Source organism: Macaca nemestrina, chromosome 18 (genome assembly GCF_043159975.1).
Source record: "Macaca nemestrina isolate mMacNem1 chromosome 18, mMacNem.hap1, whole genome shotgun sequence".
Lineage (NCBI taxonomy): Eukaryota > Metazoa > Chordata > Mammalia > Primates > Cercopithecidae > Macaca > Macaca nemestrina.
This window is the reverse complement of record NC_092142.1, coordinates 67646128-67668920: the sequence shown is the minus strand read 5'-3', so window position 1 is coordinate 67668920 and position 22793 is coordinate 67646128. Positions and strand designations below refer to the sequence as shown.

Genomic DNA, 22793 nt, shown 5'->3' with positions numbered 1-22793 from the left:
CACTCCAGCCTGGGCAACAGAGCGAGACTCTGTCTCAAAAAAAAAAAAAAAAAAAAAAAAAAAAAGAATATGCCATGACTTATTGTTAACCTATTCACTTCCCAATATTTCTGTTGTGTTCATATTTTTACTGTTTAAAACACTCCCTCAATAAACATCTTTGTGTGTGTCTCTTTTGCTCACATGGGAGAATTTCTAGTCTAGGGTATATACTTCCAAGTGGTATTGCTGAGACATAAGATATGCTTAGCTTTGATTTTACTTGATATTGCCAAATTACTCCCCAAAATAATTATACCAAGTTATCCTCTTGCCAGCAGTGTATAAAAGTTCTAATACCCCTCTGCCAGATTTCTCAATTTTTGCCAGCCTAATTGGTATGAAACAGTACTACATTGTTTTATTTTGTAATATTCTGACTTTGAGATTGAGCATCTTTTCATTTACCTGCCAGTCTTCTTTTGTCTAGCAATCAATCTCCACTCAATTGCTCACTTAAAACACTGTATTAAGTACCTACCATATGCCTGGCATCAATTAGCAGGGTAATAAAAAGAGCTACCGAAACAGACATGGACTCTTGCCTTCCTGGAACTCACCATCTAGTGTAGGAAAAAGAAAACCAAATAATCACAAATACAAACTGTGGTAACATGGAGGACATTAACAGTAATCTATGAAAATTTTTAAAAGGGAGACCAATGTAATTGAAATAGGAGTGTCAGAAAAACCTTTCCTGAAGCACCATTTGCATTTTTAACAGATGAGTAGGAACTAACCACCTTAGTATTTTTAAAAAGTGCTCAATCTTGAAGTCAGAATACTGCAAAATGAAAAGCCTATTGCAGCTATAGAAAAATCAAGCATCACTACCATCAATATGGCTAAAAGTGCAGAAGTCTTTTCTCATCTTCCATGGAGGTGTGCTAGATGCTCAGGCAGATACAAGTATATCATACATATTTCAGGTTTCTGAGGCAGGAGAATGGCGTAAACCCGGGAGGTGGAGCTTGTAGCGAGCTGAGATCTGGCCAGCAACAGAAACATAAAAAATTAGCTTGAGCAAAAAGGAGAAATTGTTGGGACTGATGGGGAGATCCCTGAATCCCAAGACCTTCAGAAACTGAGCCAGGTCTAAGGACATCAGGAAATAGAAACAAGAACACCATCATGTCAACCTTGTCCTCTCCTACTTCCCATCTCCGGTAAGAAATCAGGTTCCAGGAAGCTCTAGGCCTTTATCTTTTGGCCTAGCAACACAAAAGACCAAAATAGAGCTCCTTCCAGCTCTATTTTGAAAAAATTCTGGCAAAGGACTCTGATTAGCTGAACTAGGTCTCATGCCTGCCCCTAGAACTATCAGTGAGCCCCAGGGACATCCTGACTTGGGTTCCTACAGTCAATACAATAGATTGTTACAAGAGGAAAAGGGGGAAGATGCTGGGCAAAGACAAGAGCTACCACCACACCGCTAACCAGAAGTTATAAGGATTGAATGAAATGACAGATGTGAAACACTTAGCACAATGTCTTTAAAGTAGTAAGCATTCAATAAATGGTAGCTATTATTAACTCACCTGGCTGTGATGAGTTTAGCAGTTAGTTCCTCCTTCTTGGTGCACCACTCTTTAATCTTAGCCAAGTTCTGAAAATTGAAAAAGACAAACTGACTCCCATTCAACTCAGAACGTTATTTATTGAAAGAATACAATGATGTTACAAAGATGCATTTCACATAGCCCTAAAAAGCTGGGTATCCATAAGTGCATGATGCATGGCTGCTGGGACTAAGAAAGTCTTCTGGTCAGTGAGCCACACATATGTCCTGGGCTCCCTCCCTGTCAATGAAGATGTGCTGAGGTTCAGAGAGTGGTGGTTGGATCTAGGCCAAGCTGCAAACACAAACCAGTGGTCTCCTTTGGGTCTTCCGGAACTAAGTTTTTATAAACTTCCCTAACAGTGGGGGCAGCACTCAGTTTGTTACAATTCATGCCATTCCTGAAAGTAGTCCACTATGGGGATCCCCAAACAACCAGTAGCAAAATGAGTTCCTGACAGGCATCCTAGCCAATCAGTAGGGAGGGTCTGGGTAGAATTACCCATTGTCAAACTATGTATCAGACAATACAAGCATGGCCTTGGCATTGTGTGTGAGCTAATCATGGAGCACCATAAACAAGGTTTTTTGGATGGTCAACATCTCAGAAGGGCAGATCTGCCATGGAATATTCCATTTTGCATCACAGAGGATAGGCTAATTGAGCTACACATACCACATTTCAGCCCCCATGCACATTTTTTTCCCTGCAAAGAATGAAGAATACTTGGGTGCTGCCACATGCTGTCCATGATGAGAGAAAGGCAATGGATCCTGCTATCTGGCATGCAAAGAATCCAGTAGGAAAGGTTCACCATCAATACCACCAATATCATCCTGCCCCACGATTCATAATCAGGGTTGGGAAAATTTATCTGTCTTTGGGAGGCAGCTCTTGTGTAAAAGGAATCAATGTCCAGTTGCGCCCAAATTGGTCTGCATGGTCAATGTCAACACACCAACAAAGGTTCTGGAAATTCCTTTAGGATAGCCCATGGGAGTCATTAGGGGATGGGGCAGACCACTGAAGCTTAGCTGATGCTTTACTAATGGAAAAGCATTATAGAACTAAAATAAGTTGTGTGTGTGTGTGTGTGTGTGTGTGTGTGTGTCTTGCTCTGTTGCTCAGGCTGGAGTGCAGTAGTGTGATCTCATCTCACTGCAGTCTCCACTCCTGGGTTCCAGTGATCCTCCCACCTCAGCCTCCTGAGTAGCTGGGCCTACAGCTACATGCCACCAAGCCCAGTTAATTTTTGGATTTTTTTTTTTTTTTTAAGAGATGGGGTTTCACCATGTTGTCCAGGCTGGTCTTGAACTCCTGGGCTGAAGCAGTCTATCTGCCTTAGCCACCCAAAGTGCTGGGATTACAGGTGTGAGCCACCATATCTAGCCAAGTTAATTTTTTTAATGGTGAAATATTTTCTTTGCACATAGAATGAGCCAGTGCATGTTGTTTCTCTAAACCGAGTAAAAGACAAAAATTATGGCAATGGGCAATTAGACTTATACTTTTCTGCAATAAAATTAACAGGGGAAAATTCTCCTCTTAGTTTTATGTTGTTTTCCCATTGATCTGATACTGTAGGCTTAACGCAGTGCTTTTTCATGGGCATGCCATAAAAAGTACAATAAAAGGACTTAATAGTTCTGTAAAACTGGTATATGTTAGCTGAAAGTATAATTGTAACTGGGAAAAGGGAAAAAAGTCACTAGTAGTTCAACTCTCTACAGTTTCTGTTAAATTGTGGTTTATAAGCCTCCAAGAAGTTGCTTTAAATAGTTTGTGATAAATTTTCATACATTTTGCTGCCACTTATGCTTTTAAGAATTCCCAAAGTATCCAACCCATAGGTGCTCATTAAATGTTTGTGTATCTGATGTATCTTAAAATTTATTTTAAAGCCCTGAGTCCGAAAATACCTTTTCACTGGCAAGGCCATGGGGCCCCAAATCCAGGAAACCTGCATTTTTAACCCAGCTTTACCTTTATGGGCTGTATCATACTGTGGAAACCACTTCACATCTTTGGCTTTCAGTCTCTTCATCTGTACAAGAAGTGGTTGGGCTAGTTGATCTAATTCTTTGAATGGTGCCTTCCTGGAGTTGGAACTGGTTTCCACGGTGAAGTTAACGTAAGAGCTACAGCTGAGTGCAGTTGTCAAGCAATTTTTAAAATGAGTTTTTGTCATTACTGCAGGAATTTATTTTTTATTTATTTTTTATTTATTTATTTATTTTTTTTGAGACAGAGTCTCGCTCTGCCGCCCAGGCTGGAGTGCAGTGGCGTGATCTTGGCTCACTGCAAGCTCCGCCTCCCGGGTTCACGCCATTCTCCTGCCTCAGCCTCCCGAGTAGCTGGGACTACAGGCGCCCGCCACCTCGCCCGGCTAGTTTTTTTTGTATTTTTTAGTAGAGACGGGGTTTCACTGTGTCAGCCAGGATGGTCTCGATCTCCTGACCTCGTGATCCGCCCGTCTCGGCCTCCCAAAGTGCTGGGATTACAGGCTTGAGCCACCGCGCCCGGCCGAAATTTATTTTTTAAAAAAGCTGTTGACATTGGGGGTTATAAGCCAAGATGTTGAAACTTGACGATCTCCTGCATACATATATTCAAAAGCTTTATAAAGTCCAACATATGGGCATTTCATCCCCAATCAGCTACATATGATATATGTAGTTGTTTTTACACTAGTCTGTAATCAGATCTGAGAATGTGTCTTTTATTTATATTAAAAAAATCTGTTTACTGGCAGTTTTCTCCACACACATCATATAAACACACATATAATTCATTACATTCCCAAGCTCTCTCTCTAAGAATCCTCTGATCCTGAATCAGAACAACATTTTAGCTAAAGCATTCTGCAAATTCCTTAATTTCACAGTTCCTAGAGTTTATTTCGAGTATGAATTCTCTGGTGTTTAGTAAGAGCTGAACTTCGGCTGAAGTTTTTCCCACATTCCTTACAAGAATAGGGTTTTTCTCCAGTATGAATTCTCTGATGATCATGCAGGTTGGTTTTCTTTCGAAAGGCTCTCCCACATTCATTACATTCATAGGGCTTCTCTCCAGTATGAGTTCTCTCATGCTGAATGAGGGATGAACTTTGACTAAAGGCTTTCCCACAGTCAATACATTCATAGGGTTTCTCTCCAGTGTGGGTTCTCTCATGTTGAGTAAGCGATGAGCGTCGACTAAAGGCTTCTCCACACTCATTACATTCATAAGGTTTTTCTCCAGTATGAATTCTGTGATGCTCTATGAAACTTGTACTTCTTTTGAAAGCTTTACCACATACATTACATTGATAGGGTTTCTCTCCAGGATGAGAAATAGCTTGCTGACTAAAAGCCTGCTCACAATCATAGGGGTTCTCTCCACTATGGATCCTCTGATGGTCAGTAAAGTCTGTAATGTGACTAAAGTCTTCCCCACAGTCATTACAATGATAGGATTTCACTTCGGTAAGAGTGCTTTCATCTTGAGTGAGAGATGAATTGTGCTTGAAATCTATGCTGTAGTTATTGCTTTGGTAAGGTTTGCCTCTCTTATGAATTCTCATATGTTTATAAAGGGATGGGCTCTGACCAAAAGCCCTCCCACATATGCTACATTCAAAAGGTTTCTCTCCAGTATGAGTCCTCTCATGTTGGACAAGGGAAGAACATCGACTAAAGGCTTTCCCACATTCCTTACACTGGAAGGGCTTCTCTCCACTATGTGTGACCTCATGTTGAGTGAGGGATGTGCCATGCCTAAAGGACCTCCCACATAGATTACATCGATAGGGTTTCTCTCCAGTGTGAATTCGCTGGTGTTGAACAAGGGAGGAGCTGCGCTGGAAGGCTTTCCCACAGAGACTACACTGATAGGGTTTCTCTCCGGTATGAGCATTCTCATGCTGACCAAGAGATGAGCTATGCCTGAAGGCCTTTCCACACACATTGCATTCAAAGGGTTTCTCCCCAGTGTGAATTCTCTGATGCTCAGTAAGCTGTGTCTTCCAGAGAAAGGTTTTCCCACAGTCAGTACATTCATGGTGTTTCTTTCCGGGATAAATTCCCTGATCTGTTCCATTAGGGAAAGCTCCGTCTCCTTTATGAGTTTTCTCATGTTTAGTAAGTGATGACCTATGAATAAAGGCTTTTCTACATTTATCACACTTATAGGGTTTCTTTTTTGCAAGAATATTATTCTGATTAAGTAAATCTGCATTATGTTCCAAATTGCTTCCAGGGGTCTCACATTCACTAGGCCTTATTCTTGCAGGAATGTTCAGTTGTGTAACCAAATTGGTGTTCAATCTCGAGTTTTCACCAAATTTACTTTGCTCAAAACTTCCTTGTGGTGTAATTATTTTCTTCTGGGTGGATGCCTCTGATCCCAGATGTCTTTTCCAGTTTTCCTGTTGCCTGTTTAACTGGCTGCTAACATCCCAGGAGTCTTCTAATGTAGCATGTGAGAGATCATGTGTGCAGTGGGATACTTCTGATACATCCTGCTGCAGATGTGATGATTTAACCTCAAGCCTGGTCTTCCAGTCTGAAAGAAATCCAGAGTACAAAAGTCCCCTATTCCTTCCTGTTGAAACAAACTGCTAGAGTAGGAATGAAGAAAGAGACATAAGTTACACATGACTCTGTTTTGAAATTAGTCCTGTATCCTGGGAAGAAGACCCAAAATGGAGAAAAGGAAGAGTGAAGAAATGATAGTGAAGACTGAAGATCCAGAGTATGTGGTAAGTCCAGAGAATGAGGAAAGCCCATCTAGGAGGGCTGGTTAGAAAATAAGGAAATAGGGCCGGGCGCGGTGGCTCAAGCCTGTAATCCCAGCACTTTGGGAGGCCGAGGCGGGCGGATCACAAGGTCAGGAGATCGAGACCACAGTGAAACCCCGTCTCTACTAAAAATACAAAAAATTAGCCGGGCGCGGTGGCGGGCACCTGTAGTCCCAGCTACTCAGGAGGCTGAGGCAGGAGAATGGTGGGAACCCGGGAGGCGGAGCTTGCAGTGAGCCGAGATCGCGCCACTGCACTCCAGCCTGGGCAACAGCGTGAGACTCCGTCTCAAAAAAAAAAAAAAAAAAAAAAAAAAAGAAAATAAGGAAATAAGTGAGCAGGACTGTGTTAGGCACAGATAACAAATGGAACAGGATCATAGTCCATCTTAGGATCCTATATGCTCTCCATGACTCCTATCCTTTTATAAACCACCACAAAATCTGTCTTTCTAATATATCCATTTCATAATTTCCTTACTGTCAACTCGGAGGTTCCAGGTCTCCAAATGCTGCAGAGAAAATCTGTACCCAGTGACATAACTGAAAAGATTATTTGAAATACTGTATTTTCTCAGTTTGAAAAGTATAACCCTTGGAGATCAAGGAGGTCCTTGATCAGGAGGCAAATCATCTTTGTCTTTACAACCAGTACTGTGGTTTTCATCTTTTTGAGCTCTGGTTCTACACTTATTTTTTTAATTTATTTATTTTTTTTGTTGAGACGGAGTCTCGCTCTGTCGCCCAGGCTGGAGTGCAGCGGCTGGATCTCAGCTCACTGCAAGCTCCACCTCCTGGGTTTATGCCATTCTCCTGCCTCAGCCTCCCAAGTAGCTGGGACTACAGGCGCCCGCCACCTCGCCCGGCTAGTTTTTTGTATTTTTTTAGTAGAGACGGAGTTTCACTGCGTTAGCCAGGATGGTCTCGATCTCCTGACCTTGTGATCCGCCCGTCTCGGCCTCCCAGAGTGCTGGGATTACAGGCTTGAGCCACTGCACCTGGCCTGGTTCTACACTTATTATCTCCCTTGACCAAAAAGGATTTATTTCAATCTGCCTAATAAATTGATGTTTAAGTCCCAGTTTTTACTTCAGAACACTGATACGAGCAAACTGATTAATTTTTAGGGTTTAAGAATAAAAACCTTTAAAATCTAAGGGCAGAGAGCTTTTTGGAGTAATGGAAATGTTCCATATCAATAGGAATTTGGGTTAGGCAAGTGAATGCATTTGTCAAAATCAACCGGATGGTACATATAAGACTTGTACATTTCACTGTATATAAATTTTTTTTTTTTTTTTTTTTTTGAGACGGAGTCTCGCTCTGTCGCCCAGGCTGGAGTGCAGTGGCCAGATCTCAGCTCACTGCAAGCTCCGCCTCCCGGGTTTACGCCATTCTCCTGCCTCAGCCTCCCGAGTAGCTGGGACTACAGGCGCCTGCCACCTCGCCCGGCTAGTTTTTTTTTTTTTTTTTTTTTTTTTTTTTTTTTTTTTGAGACGGAGTCTCGCTCTGTTGCCCAGGCTGGAGTGCAGTGGCCGGATCTCAGCTCACTGCAAGCTCCGCCTCCTGGGTTTACGCCATTCTCCTGCCTCAGCCTCCCGAGTAGCTGGGACTACAGGCGCCCGCCACCGCGCCCGGCTAAGTTTTTTTTGTATTTTTTAGTAGAGACGGGGTTTCACCGTGTCAGCCAGGATGGTCTCGATCTCCTGACCTCGTGATCTGCCCATCTCGGCCTCCCAAAGTGCTGGGATTACAGGCTTGAGCCACCACGCCCGGCCTAAAATTTTCTTTTAAAACTAAAAAAAATTGAATTCTAGTTAATGACATACATATTAAAAGTATAGGGGTGAAATGCAATTATGCCTGCAACTTACTTGGCAATGCATCAAAAAGTAAGATGGATTGATAGATGGCTAAAGAAATACATGATAAAGCAAATAAAACAACATGTTAACAAAGCAAATAATATAATATGCTAACAACAACAAATGTGATAATCTTGGTGGTAGGTATGTGGTATTGACTGTAAAATTTTTTTCAACTTTCCTATTTGAAAATTTTCATAATAAAACGTTGAGAGAGGAAATCAGAATAAGGCCCTAAACCCCAAATTCCTTACCCTGCAATAAGAATCAACTCATAGCAACTAGCAAGATCATCTGAATAAATTGCTGGTTGATGGAAAAAAAAAAAAAACTACTTTAAATGTAGTTCTGAGCAAAAGCCTGAACAAGTGTTTAATTTTCTTTATAAGACACCATAAAACATTATCAATTTCATAATTAAGAGCGTATTAAAAACAACCATTTTTCTTTGATATAATAGTAATATTATTTCTCTTTTTTTTTAATTTTTTTTTTTTGAGGCGGAGTCTCACTCTGTCGCCCAGGCTGGAGTGCAGGGGCGCTATCTCGGCTCACGGCAAGCTCCGCCTCCCGGGTTCAAGCGATTCTCCTGCCTCAGCCTCCCGAGTAGCTGGGACTACAGGTGCCCGCCACCACGCCTGGCTAATTTTTTTGTATTTTTAGTAGAGACGGGGTTTCACCATGTTAGCCGGGATGGTCTTGATCTCCTGACCTCGTGATCCGCCCGCCTCGGCCTCCCAAAGTGCTGGGATTACAGGCGTGAGCCACCGCGCCCGGCTTAATAGTAATATTATTTCTCATGAAATAAGCTTATATTTAATAACATATATTTTATTTTCCTCAAATTATTTCCCATGACCATTAAATTATCTATATTTAAAAAAAAAAAAGAATCAACTCAACTCCTGAGGGCAGAAAATGCCTTGTAATTTTTTTAAGAATCGTTCTCAGTGGGACAAACCAAAAATGTTGTTGAAATGAATAAATGAGAAAAGTTCTCTTGCTAGCCAGATTTTTTACTGATCAATCAAGTATGTTCTGATTGCTTTCTATATGCTCTGCCACACAGATAAAATATATAGAAATACCATAATAAACAGAGCTTGAATAGAAACAAGACAATCTTTTGGCAACTAAGAAAGGGTAAAACCATCAGATGGCATATTATTAAATCTGAGTTTTTATAGTGTAGATGATATAAATGATATTTGCTGTCAGGAAAGGAATAAATAAATATAAATAAATAAATAAATATATCTGGTCTCATGGATTAGATAGATCTTGAACTCAAAGAACAAATGGCTTTGGATAGGCAGAATATATTGCCTAACAAGGGAAAAGATATGCTACTTAAAGAGAATATTAAGAGAAGTTCAACCTAAGGGGATCTGTTTTAGCAGGAATAGAAAGATAACACTGGAAGTATGAGAGGGAACTTCTGAATCAGGGAGTTTCTATTTCCTATGGTAAAGTACAGACAGTAATAGCAAGGGTTTGTCAGAAGTTTTAAGAAGATAAAGCATTAGGCTGGGCATAGTGGCTCATGCCTGTAATCCTAGCACTTTGGGAGGCCTAGGAGGGCAGACTGCTTGAGCTCAGGAGTTTGCAACCAGCCTGGGCAACATAGTGAAACCCTGTCTCTATTAAAATACAAAAAATTAGCCGGGTGTGGTGGCGTGCGCCTGTAGTGCCAACTAATCGGGAGGCTGCAGCAGAAGCACTGCTTGAACCCGGGAGGTGGAGGTTGCAGTGGGCCAAGATCATGCCACTGTACTCCAGCCTGGGTGACACAGTGAGACTCTGTCTCAAAAAAAAAAAAAGAAGATAAAGAATTAAAATCCAGTGGCTGGGCATGGTGGCTCAGGCCTATAATCCCAGCACTTTGGGAGGCTGAGGTGGGTGGATCATATTAGGCCAGGAGTTTGAGACCAGCCTGGCCAACAGGGGTTTTAGTAGAAACCCCATCTCTACTAAAAATACAAAAATTAGCCAGGCTTGTTGGTGCGTGCCTGTAGTCCCAGCTACTTGGGAGGCTGAGAATTGCTTAAGCCCAAGAGGTGGATGTTACATTCAGCTGAGATCACACCACTGCATTCCAACCTGGGCGACAGAGTGAGATTCTGTCTCTAAACAAATAAATAAATAAAATCCAGTGTAGTTCAGCAACTGACAGAGTGAGATTCTGTCTCCAATAAATAAACAAATAAATAAAGTCCAGTATGGTCCAGCAACTGATGAATAATTAAACAAAATGTGATATATCCATACAATGGAATATTACTCAATGGTAAAAAGAATGATGTACTGATACACGCTAGAGCATGATTGAACCTTGAAAACATGATGGTAAGTGAAAGAAGTCAGTGCCATATTATATGATTCCATTTACACAAACTATGCAGGATATACAAATCCATAGAAATAGAAATTAGATTAATGGTTACCACGTACTGAGAGGAGTGGGGAATGGGGAGTAACTGTTAATGGGTATGAGGTTGCTTGCTGGGTGAAGAAAATGTTCTGAAATTAGACAGTGTTGCTGTTTGTACAACTATCTGAATATGTGAAAAAACCACTGACCTCTACGCTTTAAAGGGGTGAATCTCATGGTATGTAAATTATACCTCAATAAAGCTATAATTTTAAAAAGATTTATAAAAAGAAAAAACAGAGTGAGCTATTCCAACTGGGAATTACAGCAATCTAAATTTGGGACCTCAGCAGTGGCTCACACCTCTAATCCCAACACTTTGGGAAGCAAAGGGAGGAGGATCGCTTGAGCCTAGGAGGTCAGGGCTGCAGTGAGCTGTCATAGAGACATTGCACTCAACCCTGGGTGACAGAGCAAGATCCTGTCTCAAAATAAAAAATTAGGCTGGTGTGGTGGCTCACGCTTGTAATCCCAGAACTTTGGGAGCCAAGGTGGGTAGATCGCTTGAGCTCAGGAGTTTGAGACCTGCCTGGACAACATGGTGAAACCTCATCTCCACCAAAAATACAAAAAATTAGCTGGGTGTGGTAGTACATGCCTATAGTCCTAGCGACCTGGGAGGCTGAGGTGGGAGGATTGCTTGAGCTCGGGAGGCAGACTGCAATAAGCCGAGATCACACCACTGCACTCCAGCCTGCGTGACAGAGTGAGATCCTGTCTCAATAAAATAAATAAATAAATAAATAAATTAAAGATTTGGGCCCTGGTTTACAGTGCCACCAGTAGAAGATAAAAGACAAGAAAATCTAAGCTACTTCTCAAAGGAAGAAAATAACCTGGGTTGGAATAAAAGACTAAACTAATTAGGGTGTCCAGCCTGAGCAATTAAAAATTCATTGGGTTCTAATAGGCAAGGGCAGAAATGGGAAATAGGCAAGGTAGCAAAATATACTGGCAGGGGATGAAAGGTGATGAATTTAGATTTTATGTATTTAATATGAACTACGTGACTTCTGAGAAGGATAAAAGTAACTCAGGTACAAATAAGGAAGACTTCTGAGTCTACAGCATAGAATAAAGAGCTGCAGCTACCAGGAGGCAGGTACTCTGTTAAGGAGGTAATGAAGAAAGGGGGCTAGAAGGCAGGTTCCTTAAGGCAGAGTCACTTAAGGAGAAAAGCAAGAAAAGCTAAAGACCTAAAGCTAAGAAGTACTAACAAGCAAGGAACTGGGAGAGGAGGATACTACAGGAACTGTGGAGGGCGGTAATGAGTCAAATCAGCATGAACATGAGATGGAAGGAAGATGGTGGCAAGGCACGGAGTCTGAAGGCAGGTTATGAAGGGAGAGAGAATCAAGGAAGGCTGTGGGTGTTTCCTATAAGTCTGGGGCATCTGACAGTGAAAGCAGCAAGACTAAACAAGGAAGACATGGGCGAGTGCAATACAAGAAAGAGATATGGGAGTTCAATGCAGGGAAGAAATACGGGAGTTCAATTCTGAATGAGTAAGAGAAGGGATCTCTAATGAAGGGAATCAGAGGCCACCAGAAGAAAAATAATCCAGCAAGAGCAGGGGCACCCTTTTGAAGAGGAGAGTCCTACAAGGTGTTGGCCAGGCGATGGCTTCGGCCTCCTATGCAGATCTAGGAAATCCCAAGCCAGCTGCTGGAGGGTACCTTCCCCTCCCTAAGCTGTACCATTATCTGCATTAATTCCTAATGCCTGACTCTCACTCATTTACCTGGACAGAAAGGTCTTTGGATTTCTCCCTCTGATATCCATGGCTCTTCTCCTTGCTCCAATTTGAAGATCACCTCTGGCTTGGAAACTTGATATCCTGCTCATGGGTAAATACACAAGATTTGGTTGTTTGTGCAAGTGGACAAAGAACCCTCCTAAGGACAAGTCAGTACTAGTCCTTGATCCTCAGGAACTCTGAAGGAAAAAAAAGGTGCAACTTAAGGAGTCATGCAATCAAATTGCCTATTTCCAGTTTTGCAAAATAAAGACCTTTTACCTAAAGAGCAGGCTCAAAACCCCATAAAGCTGGGTCCCAATGCTATTAACAAACTCTGACCCCTGAGCACCCTGGTCACAGTTACCTAAGCTCTGGGCACCACCACTATAGCAACCAAGGAAGGAAAGACCCATCAGCAGGAAAGACACTCAGAGAAGTGGTCCTTACCAAGAGAAACCAGGTGGCTATAGTTCTCCAGCATCACATCCCTGTATAAGCTCCTCTGAGCAGGGTCGACGTGGTACCATTCTTCCTGGGTGAAGTCCACAGACACATCTTTGAATGTCACTGATTCCTGTAAGATCACATTCCTGCTCAACTGGGGATCAACCCCACAAATGTTCTGTGGCAATGCTGGGAACATAACGTAGGATCTATCAGAAGTGGTGATCACACATTTGTTAGACTGAGGAGGCAATGTTGGGTTACATAAACTCGCTGTTTACATAATTTTGTAAAGGATCTAGTATGGCAGGCAGGAAAGTTATGAGGGGCAATTTGTCCTGCAAACCTGTATCCCTACCTAGCTATCTTCTTGGTTTCCTTCAAAGCCAAGCCTTTTTATACAATCACCAATTCATTGCTGCCTATTCATTTTCTTTGTTACAAAATCCAAATACAGTGGGTAGTAAAAAGTGACGACTTTCCTTTACCCCCATAAGCAATCCCACTTTACTTTCCAGAAATAACCACTCTTAATAGTTTGGTGTATACACAATGTCCCTTGTCCATGTTTTTCAACACCCCCCCCCACCCGCTCAACCACACTCACACCCCAACACAGAATCTTGTTTTATGAAATACCACACATATTGTTCTACAACTTGCTTTTTGCATTTAGCTGTGTATCCTGGAGATCTTTGCATAGTGCAATAATTGCACCTTATTGAACTGCTTCATAGTACTCCACAGTACAGCTGTACCACAGGTACCTACTGATTAAAACCAACAACACCTCTCTGTATTAAGAATAAAATGCGGCAGGGCACAGGTGGTTCACACCTGTAATCCCAACACTCTGAGATGTCAAGGCTGGCAGATCGCTTGAGCCCATTCACTTCCTTTGTTATAGGAGCCCAAGAGTTTGAGACCATCCTGGGCAACAGAGCAAAACTCCATCTCTATAAGAGATCAAAAAATTAGCCTGGCATGGTGGTGTGTGCCTACAGTCCCAGCTACTCAGGAGGCTGAGCTGGGAGGATCACTTAAGCCCAGGAGGTGGAGGTTGCAGTGAGCCATGATCATGCCATTGTACTCCAGCCTGGATGACGGAGTGAGACCCTGTCTCAAAAAAAGAGAATAAAGTGCAATTCCCTCATGGCTCACCAGGCTGTCGCATGCTGATCTTGATATTCCTTGACTACATCAAACTTGTTCCCACCCCCACCCTCTTGTTTGTTATTCCCTAGCCTCCTGCATCTCCACAATAGTTAACCAGTTATTCAGGCATCATCTCAAGCATGGCATCCTCAGAAAGGCTGCCTTAGCACCTCCACTATCCATTGCATTACGTGTTTAATTTTCCTGCTAGTCCAGTTATCTCTCACTGCCCAATTCTTTCCACCTCTCAAGAACATAGCAGATTCCAACAGAAAGAACACTTGTGCTTCTAGCAATGATCAGAGACATTAGCTTGTTACCTTATTGTCTCTCTCCCCACTGTAAGCTCCATGGGAATAGGGACTTTATCTATCTTGATCACAGTTACATGCCTGGCACCGAGACCAATGCCTGGCACATAGTGGGTGCTTAAAAAAATACTTGCTGAATGAATCAATGAACTAGTCCCTGTCAGCAGGTACTGAGATTATTTCCAGTATTGTGCTATTATAAACATTACTGTAATAAATATTCTTTGTGCAAACATGCTACGATTTCTCCCAGCTCGCTAGCTAAAATTACAATGGCTAGGTCGAGTCTTTCACTGCTTCTTACCCTATTCCAATCACTTCTTCCTCCACCATCCCATGGACACATGGCTGGCTGAGGTGTCCCATGCCTCCCAATCGTCAGTTCTGATGCTTGTGGGCTGATTGTCTAGAATCACTTGGCCTTGTTAAACCATGAGTCACCTGTGACCATGGCCTCCTTGAGCTATGTCCCCCCCCACCTTTTTTTTTTTTTTTTTTGAGACGGAGTCTCGCTCTGTCGCCCAGGCTAGAGTGCAGTGGCACAATCTCGGCTCACTGCAAGCTCCAACTCCCGGGTTCACGCCATTCTCCGGCCTCAGCCTCCCGATTAGCTGGGACTACAGGCGCCCGCCACTGTGCCCGGCTAATTTTTTCTATTTTTAGTAGAGACGGGGTTTCACCATGGTCTCGATCTCCTGACCTTGTGATCCGCCCGCCTCAGCCTCCCAAAGTGCTGGGATTACAAGCGTGAGCCACCGCGCCCGGCAGGGTCTCACTCTCTCACCCAGTTTGGAGTCCAGTGGCTCAATCACAACTCACTGCAGCCTCAACTGCCTGAGCTCAAGTAATCCTCCCACGTTAGCCTCCAGAGTAGCTGGGATTACAGGCAGGTGCCACCATATCTGGCTAATTCCTGGTTAGGCTTCTGTCTCAGAAAGCATATAATAAAGTATGGAACAGACGATTAGTGCAAAAAGACATTGGAAGCAGAACTGAGTTAGCTGGAGCAGTGAGGGAAGGCTTCAGAGGCTTCAGCTTTATTCTGTACCCTTCTCTTGTTTGCTTAGGTATAGCTGAACTGGATTCGCTCAGATTCTTCAAGGGTATCATTCTCTCCTCCCATTTCCCTTAGCTAAATCCATTTCATATTTCAGGTGCTGGTTAGCACATCTCCAGTGAAGTCTCCTGATCCCCAGCTGGAGAGTCAACCTCCCTATCATGTGCTTTAAACCACTCTGCACACCTACCATTATTCAAACAAACCTCATCTATTTAATGCTTGTTTTCCTAGTAAAACGGTATATATTATGAGGGCAGGGATAATACTTTTGGTTGTTTTTTAAATTCTACACACCATTGTCCAGCAAGTGCCTGACTCACACTATGCCTCTGTTTCCTGAATGAGTTGAGCCTTAAGGAGATGGATGAGATTTGAATATTAAAGAAGGCAGGCATAGCCCCTTAGTTGTGTGAGGTGCATGACCACATCCACACACCATACTAGCTCCTCTGCCCCATATTCCTGTTCAACACTTGGCTGTGTCCCTGCAGGAACAGGGGAGGGTTGAAACTGGGGCCATTTTTCTGACCGACTAGATACTTACAAGGTGCCTGGCTTTACTATATACATTGTGGCAGACTAAAAATGCAAAAGAAAAACACTGCAGTCCTTGAGTATGGTTCAGTTTATTTTAAAAGCGTTATTTATTAGAGCACAATATGAGATAATACACAGTAAGGTGAGGTGCTGCAGGCACTCAAAGCAGGAAAGACTGGGAGAGGGAGAGAACACTTCAAGGTAGGTTCTGTACCAGGTCCTAAGAGGTAAGTGCCATCTGCACGGAAGAAGAAAATGTGGGAATCCAATCCAGGGACTGGGAAGCTTGAGAAGGGAGGCTGGTCTTGGGAGAGGCATGGCCAGCAAGGATAAAGGCGTTGGACCAGCCATTTTGAGATAAGTGGTGAGAAGTAAAACCTCCCCATTGCCTACTCTACCCTCTAGACATATTGTCTCTTTGGTTTAGTAATAGTCATTGCCCAACCAGGACTCCTTTGCTTAACTGGTTCCTCATATTTAACATATGGCCTCATGGTTTCTTTTGTTTTATTGTGTTTAATAGAGATGGGGTCTCACTATGTTGCCCAGGCTGGTCTGAAACTCCTGGACTCAAGTGATTCTGCCACCTCGGCCTCCTAAAGCGCTGAGATTACAAGTGTGAGCCTCTGAGCCTGGCTGGCCTCCTGGTTTCATTCTGCTTTCCCAAAGATTCTGTACTCAAGGTGAAGAATGTGCTAACCAGCAAGCAAACATCTGCTCCAAGCCGCTCATCATTTCTTGCCTTGACAGGGCAACCACTGGCCTCTGTTCTTTAATTATTAATCCCACTCCCCCTTTTTTTCCCCTGGGCACCATCAGAGTTACATCAAAACACAAATTTGATCATGTTCACAAACCCTTCACTGCAGCCGGGCCAAGTGGCTCACACCTGTAATCCCAGCACTTTGGGAGGCTGAGGCGGGCGGATCACCTGAGGTCAGGAGTTCAAGATCAGCGTGGCCAACATGGCAAAATCCCGTCTCTACTAAAAATACAAAAATTAGCCAGAAGTGGTGACGGGTGCCTGTAATCCCAGCTACTCGGGAGGATAAGGCAGGAGAATCACTTGAACCTGGGAGATGGAGGCTGCAAGGAGCCGAGACCATGCCATTGCACTCCAGCCTTGGTGACAGAGCAAGACTCCATCTCAAAAAAACAAAAAACAAAAAACAAAAACCACAAACCCTTCACTGCCTCCCACTTTTCCCTATTCCTGTCACCCTCACCCTAGTTCAAGTCACCATTTCTTACCTGGACTACTGATTGCTACAACCTCCTAGTTCATCTCTCCTCTCACTCTTGCCCCACTACCCAAGTCCATTTTCCACATGACAACCAGAGAGATCTTGTTAAAACCTGCCAGACTGCTGGGCATGGTGGCTCACACCTGTGATCCTAGCACTTTGGGAGGCTGAGGTAGGAGGATCACTAGAGGCCAGGAGTTCCAGACCAGCCTGGACAACATGAGACCCCATCTCTAAAACAAACAAATTATTTTTTTAATTAGCTGGGCATAGTGGTTTACATCTATGGTCCCAGCTACCTGGAGGACTGAGGCAGGAGGATTGCTTGAGCCCGGGAGTTCAAGGCTACAGTGAGCCACAATGACACCACTTCATTCTAGCCTGGGTGACAGTCAAGACCCTGTCTGAAAGAAAAACAAAACAAAAAAAGAATCTGCCAGATCAAGTCACCTCTGTTTCAAGGCCTCCAAAGGCACCCTGATTCATTCCAAGTAAAGTCAAAGTCTTTACGGCCGCCTATAGGCCCTTCACAATCTGGGTGCCAACTAGCTCCCTGACTTCACCTCAAGCTTCCTCCCCAACGTGCAGCTCTCCCCTGCACCCGACCCATCCTCCTTCTGATTCCTGGAAGACACTAAACCTACCTCCTCCCTGGTGCCTGTGTTCTGCCTGTTCCCTTGACTTGAGCCTCTTCCCGCATGTACGCCCGTGGCTCCCTACTCACTGGCTCCAGCTTTGTTCAAATGTCACTTTATCAGAGCAACCTTCCCTCACCATCCTCCATAAAATAGCACCCCACTCTATTCTCACCGTCTTTTTTCACAGCCTTTGCCACCTGACATGTCATGTTTGTTGACAGTCTATATCCCACAGCAGAATGTAAACCCCAAGAGAGTAGGAATACTATTTATTTTCTTTACTGTTGAATCTCCATTGCCTAGAATAGACCTGACATGTAGTAGGTGCTCCACAAATATTTAATACATTTTTCTTTTGAGACAAGGTCTTGCTCTGTTCCCAGGCTGGAGTGCGGTGGTGCAATCATAGCTCACTGCAGCCTTGACCTGCTGGGCCCAGGCAATCTTATCATTTCAACCTCCTAAGCAGCTGGGACCACAGGTGTGTGCCACCATACCTGGCTATTTTTTATTTTTATTTTTGTAGAGATAGGGTTTCTCTATGTTGCCCAGGCTGGTCTTGGACTTATGGGCTCAAGCAATTCTCCTGCATCGGCCTCTCAAAGTGCTGGGATGACAGGTGTTAGCCACTGTGCCTCATCCACAAATATTTAATAAGTATTTGTCTTGAGATGAAAACTTAGATTCCTCAGTGTGAGCTTCAGAGCCCTTCATGGCCTAGTCCCCTGGGGAGCTCCACAGCCCCTACTCTGGCTTCTCCTCCCGTCAGACACTAACATTTGGCCGTGCAGAAGAGTTACAGCTCCTTGTAACCAGAACGCTCTTTCACCTCGGCAAGCATTGCTTCAAGCACTCAGGCTTTTTCCTTGGCCTGGCTAAGGCTTACTCTTCACTCTTCACCAAGACTTGGTCAAGTTCTCTCCTCTGCGGCTCCATACATACCCTAGGTCTGGGCTGTGTCCCCCTCCCATCCCAGCAGCTCTCCTCCTTGGGCCTCCATCTAGCACAGCTCATAAGACAATACTACATTCAGGCGTTTTGTTACCCAGTGGTCACTCCCACCAAACTGTGCTTCTAGAGGGTCAAAGACCTTGGCTCAGGCACCTCCAAATTTCCAGAGGCCAGAACCAGTTTGGTACATAATGGACAATCAAAAGTTTGCCAGAGTAAATAGGTAAAATGCACTCAGATCCTCGGTGGAAGTTAGTCCCTCTGAGTCAGATCGACTTCAGGGCATTCTCATGCTGCAGGTCACACCTTGAACCCTAATAAATGATCCAGTAACACCTTGCAGACAGCTGCTCATCCTTCTTCCAGATATAACAGGACCTCATCATCAACCCCTTTTAAAAATTAACAAAGTGGCTGTAATCCCAACACGTTGGGAGGCTGAGGTAGGTGGATCACGAGGTCAGAAGATTGAGACCATCCTGGCTAACATGGTGAAACTCCGTCTCTAATAAAAATACAATAAAATTAGCTGTGTGTGGTGGCAGGCACCTGTAGTCCCAGATACTCAGGCGGCTGAGGCAGGAGAATGGTGTGAACCCAGGAGGCAGAGCTTGCAGTGAGCGGAGATCACGCCACTGCACTCCAGCCTGGGTGACAGCACGAGACTCCATCTCAAAAAAAAAACCAACCAAAAAAAACCAAAAAAAAAACAAAAAACTAACAAAGTTATTAGGAAGTATCACGTATTACAGCCAGGTGCAGTGGCTCACACCTGTAATCCTAGCACTTTGGGAGGCCGAGGCAGGCGGATCACCTGAGGTCAGGAATTCGAGACCAGCCAGCCAACATGGCAAAACCCTGTCTCTAGTAAAAATACAATTAGCTGGGCGTGGTGGCAGGCACCTATAATCCTAGCTACTTGGGAGGCTGAGGCAGGGAGAATCGCTTGAACCCAGGAGGCGAAGGTTGAAGTGAGCCGAGACTGTGCCACTGCACCTCAGCCTGGGCAACAGAGTGAGACTCTGTCTCAAAAAAAAAAAAAAAAAAAGAAGTATCACATGTTCCCTTTCCTTATGCTGACATACAAGGATCTTGGCCAACTAGTGGAGCCCAAAGCAAGGAACTAGGAACAGCACATACTAAGTTGAGAAGACTCAATTTCATGGGCTTCTAAAAAGCTCCATAAAGCTCCTAAAAAGCTCCATAATGAATAAATGCATAATATCCTTGAGTAGATCTCACACCTCCTGGAGATCCAATTACCTCATCAATAACACGAGTTCCCTGAACTACAGAAATAGAGTTTTATGAGCAGATGGGGTGAAAGGGCACTTCCAGAAAGGACATGTGCAAATACAGAGTTTGCCCAATTAGAAAACATCACATTTATGGCAATACAGTGTGGTGTCTCCACTTAAGTACTTAGTGGCCTCTGATGCCAGACCGATCATAGTTTAATAAGCTGATAGCTGACAATGTAACTAACAATGGTGTACAGACAGAAGAAACATCACTATCAACCTTTGCACACACACAGATTCCTACTGCATCACCATCTGCAGTACTGAAGACTGGAAACCTGGACCTCATCCTTGACTCTTCATTTTTCCTTTATGCCTTGCAGCCACCAAAAGCCTCAGAAATGTCTCCTGAATTCAGTCCCTTGCCTTCATCCTTCAAATCCAGCTGAAATTCTCCCTTGCCAATGACAGCATTAATCCAAGGAAAGGCAATCTAGAGCTACACAGTCTAATATGGCAGCCACTGGCCACATGTAGCTATTCATTGTGTTTTTAAATTAAGGATTTAGATGTTCACCCAATTACAAACCAGTTTTAAATACTGGGAGGAAAAGAAAAAGAGCAAACAAACTTACAAGCCACACTTGCAATGTAGCTAGTCCAAATGGGCATGTGTGATTAAGTAAAATACACACGAGGCCAGGCACAGTGTCTCACACCTATAATCCCAGCACTTTGGGAGGCTGAGGTGGGTGGATCACCTGAGGTCAGGAGTTTGAGACCAGCCTGGCCAACATGGAGAAACCAAGTCTCTACAAAAATACAAAAATTAGCTAGGTGTGGTGGAGCACACCTGTAATCCCAAATACTCAGGAGACTGAGGCAGGAGAATGGCTTGAACCCATAAGGCAGAGGTTACAGTGAGCCAAGATCGTGCCACTGCACTCCAGCCTGGGTGACAGAGTGAGACTCTGTCTCAAATAAATAAATTAAATTAAATACACACTGGATTTCAAAGACTTAGTACCAAGGAAAGAATGTAAAATACCTCATAGTAATTTTAAAATATTTATTACATATAGAGATGATAATATTCTGGATATATTGTTTTAAATAATATATATTACTAAAATTAATTTCACCTGTTTCTTTTTACATTGTAGCCACTAGAAAACTTAAAATTATACATGGAATCTATATTTCTTTGGGACACCACTGTTCTACATTGTTATACATCTCCACCTCAGGGCATCTTCTTTCTCTCAAATGCTGCCTCCTGTCACACACCCAAGCTTCTGCCACATGGACTCTTTGTCCCAGTAACAACATTCTCTTTTGCGTCTCTTTGCCTTTATACATCCTATTCTGACCATAATGTACTTTCTTCCCTCAGTTCCACAGGGAAAAATTCCTAGTCATCCTTGTAGAACCAGTTCACTGTTCCGTTCCCTCCTGAAGCTTCCCCACATCCTCCGTGCTCCCCATCCCCCTTAAGCATTTGGTCCCCATCTCCATTTCAGAACTGTAGCCATCTAGCTACACTTTTCTCCCTCAAGAATTTCTTAAACTCCTTTTTATTTCAGTATCTCCGACACTGCAAGCAGAGAGTGTCCAGAATCACCTGGGCAGCTTTTCTAAATTGCCCATGCATGGAGGGTCCTGCCCAGCATCTTTTAAAAGCTCTTCAGGTGGTTCATTATCAAAGAGCGACAGTTCAGATTTCTTGAACACTTGCTGCTAGGCAAGCACTGAGCTCAGTCATTTACGTGCACTCTCATCACATTTCCTCACTGAAATGGAGAACCCCAGAGGAAGCAGGCACCACTTCCTGACTGGTTCTGAAGCATGACCCTGGTTAAGAACCATTGCCTGGTACAGGGCAAGCATTCCAAACACGTCTGCTGAGTGAATGGATACAGAATTTGGGTAATTCTCACTGAAAGAAAATGAGGAGTTGTTTCAAGGATTAAAAAAAAAATGTGGGTTAGTGAATTAAATTCTTAGATTATAAAAAGTAGAGGCAAAAAGAAAATGATGGCATTAACAGCCAAATCTAAGGCTGGTTCTTCTCAAGCACCAGCCAAACAGAAAAACCTCTGATAAATCGAGTAAGAAGAAATTTTTAAAAGATGAACTTGAAGATAGGAGGATAAGGCCAGGCACGGTGGCTCCTGCCTGTAATCCCAGCACTTTGGGAGGCCGAGGCGGGTGAATCACCTGAGGTTGGGAGTTTGAGACCAGTCTGACTAACATGGAGAAACCCCATCTCTACTAAAAATACAAAATTAGCCGGGTGTGGAGGTGCATGCCTGTAATCCCAGCTACTCGGGAGACTGAGGCAGGAGCATTGTTTGAACCCAGAAGGCGGAGGTTGCAGTGAGTTGAGATTGCACCATTGCACTCCAGCCTAAGCAATAAGAGCAAAACTCCGTCTCAAAAAAAATAAATAAATAAAAATAAAAAAGGATAAACAAAACAGTGAAATACACAAATAGTGTGTTAAGAAATGCAAAATATCTTAACAAAGTGGAAAACTTTTAAATTCTAAACTACCAGTGTTGACACAAAAAAGCAGAAACCTTCATAATTGAGGAGGAAATAGAGAAAATTGTTGCCAAACCATCCTATGTATAAAAATTCTGGGTCTAAATGTTTTATAGGTAAATTCTTTCAAAAGACAGAAAAAGGTGAAAAGCAATCTGAATGTTTCTATAAATTAAGGATAAGTATGACACCAAAACCTGTCCAAGAGAGTGCTTTCTCTCTGATGGCTATTTCCCTTAGTAATACAGACATAAAAAAGT

At 43.3% G+C, this 22793-nt stretch overlaps 1 protein-coding gene across 9 annotated transcripts in view; it reads right to left on the bottom strand.

Annotated features, from left to right (window-relative positions):
* Positions 1–1676: 1676 nt before the first annotated feature.
* LOC105491374 (ZFP90 zinc finger protein) overlaps positions 1677–22793 on the bottom strand; it is a 39772-nt gene continuing 18655 nt past the window's right edge. For 6 of the 9 annotated variants that reach the window (XM_071084820.1, XM_071084821.1, XM_011757719.2 and 3 more), the window contains 3 exons: positions 12856–12982; positions 12412–12507; positions 1677–6140 (listed from right to left, as the gene is read on the bottom strand). In XM_071084820.1, the coding sequence (XP_070940921.1) occupies positions 4486–6140; positions 12412–12507; positions 12856–12982 (1878 nt within the window). In that variant the 3' untranslated portion in view covers positions 1677–4485. Of the gene's footprint in view, positions 6141–12411; positions 12508–12855; positions 13062–15102; positions 22518–22793 lie in introns of those variants that run through there. The other 3 variants (XM_071084818.1, XM_071084819.1, XM_011757721.3) reach the window with 2 other exon arrangements.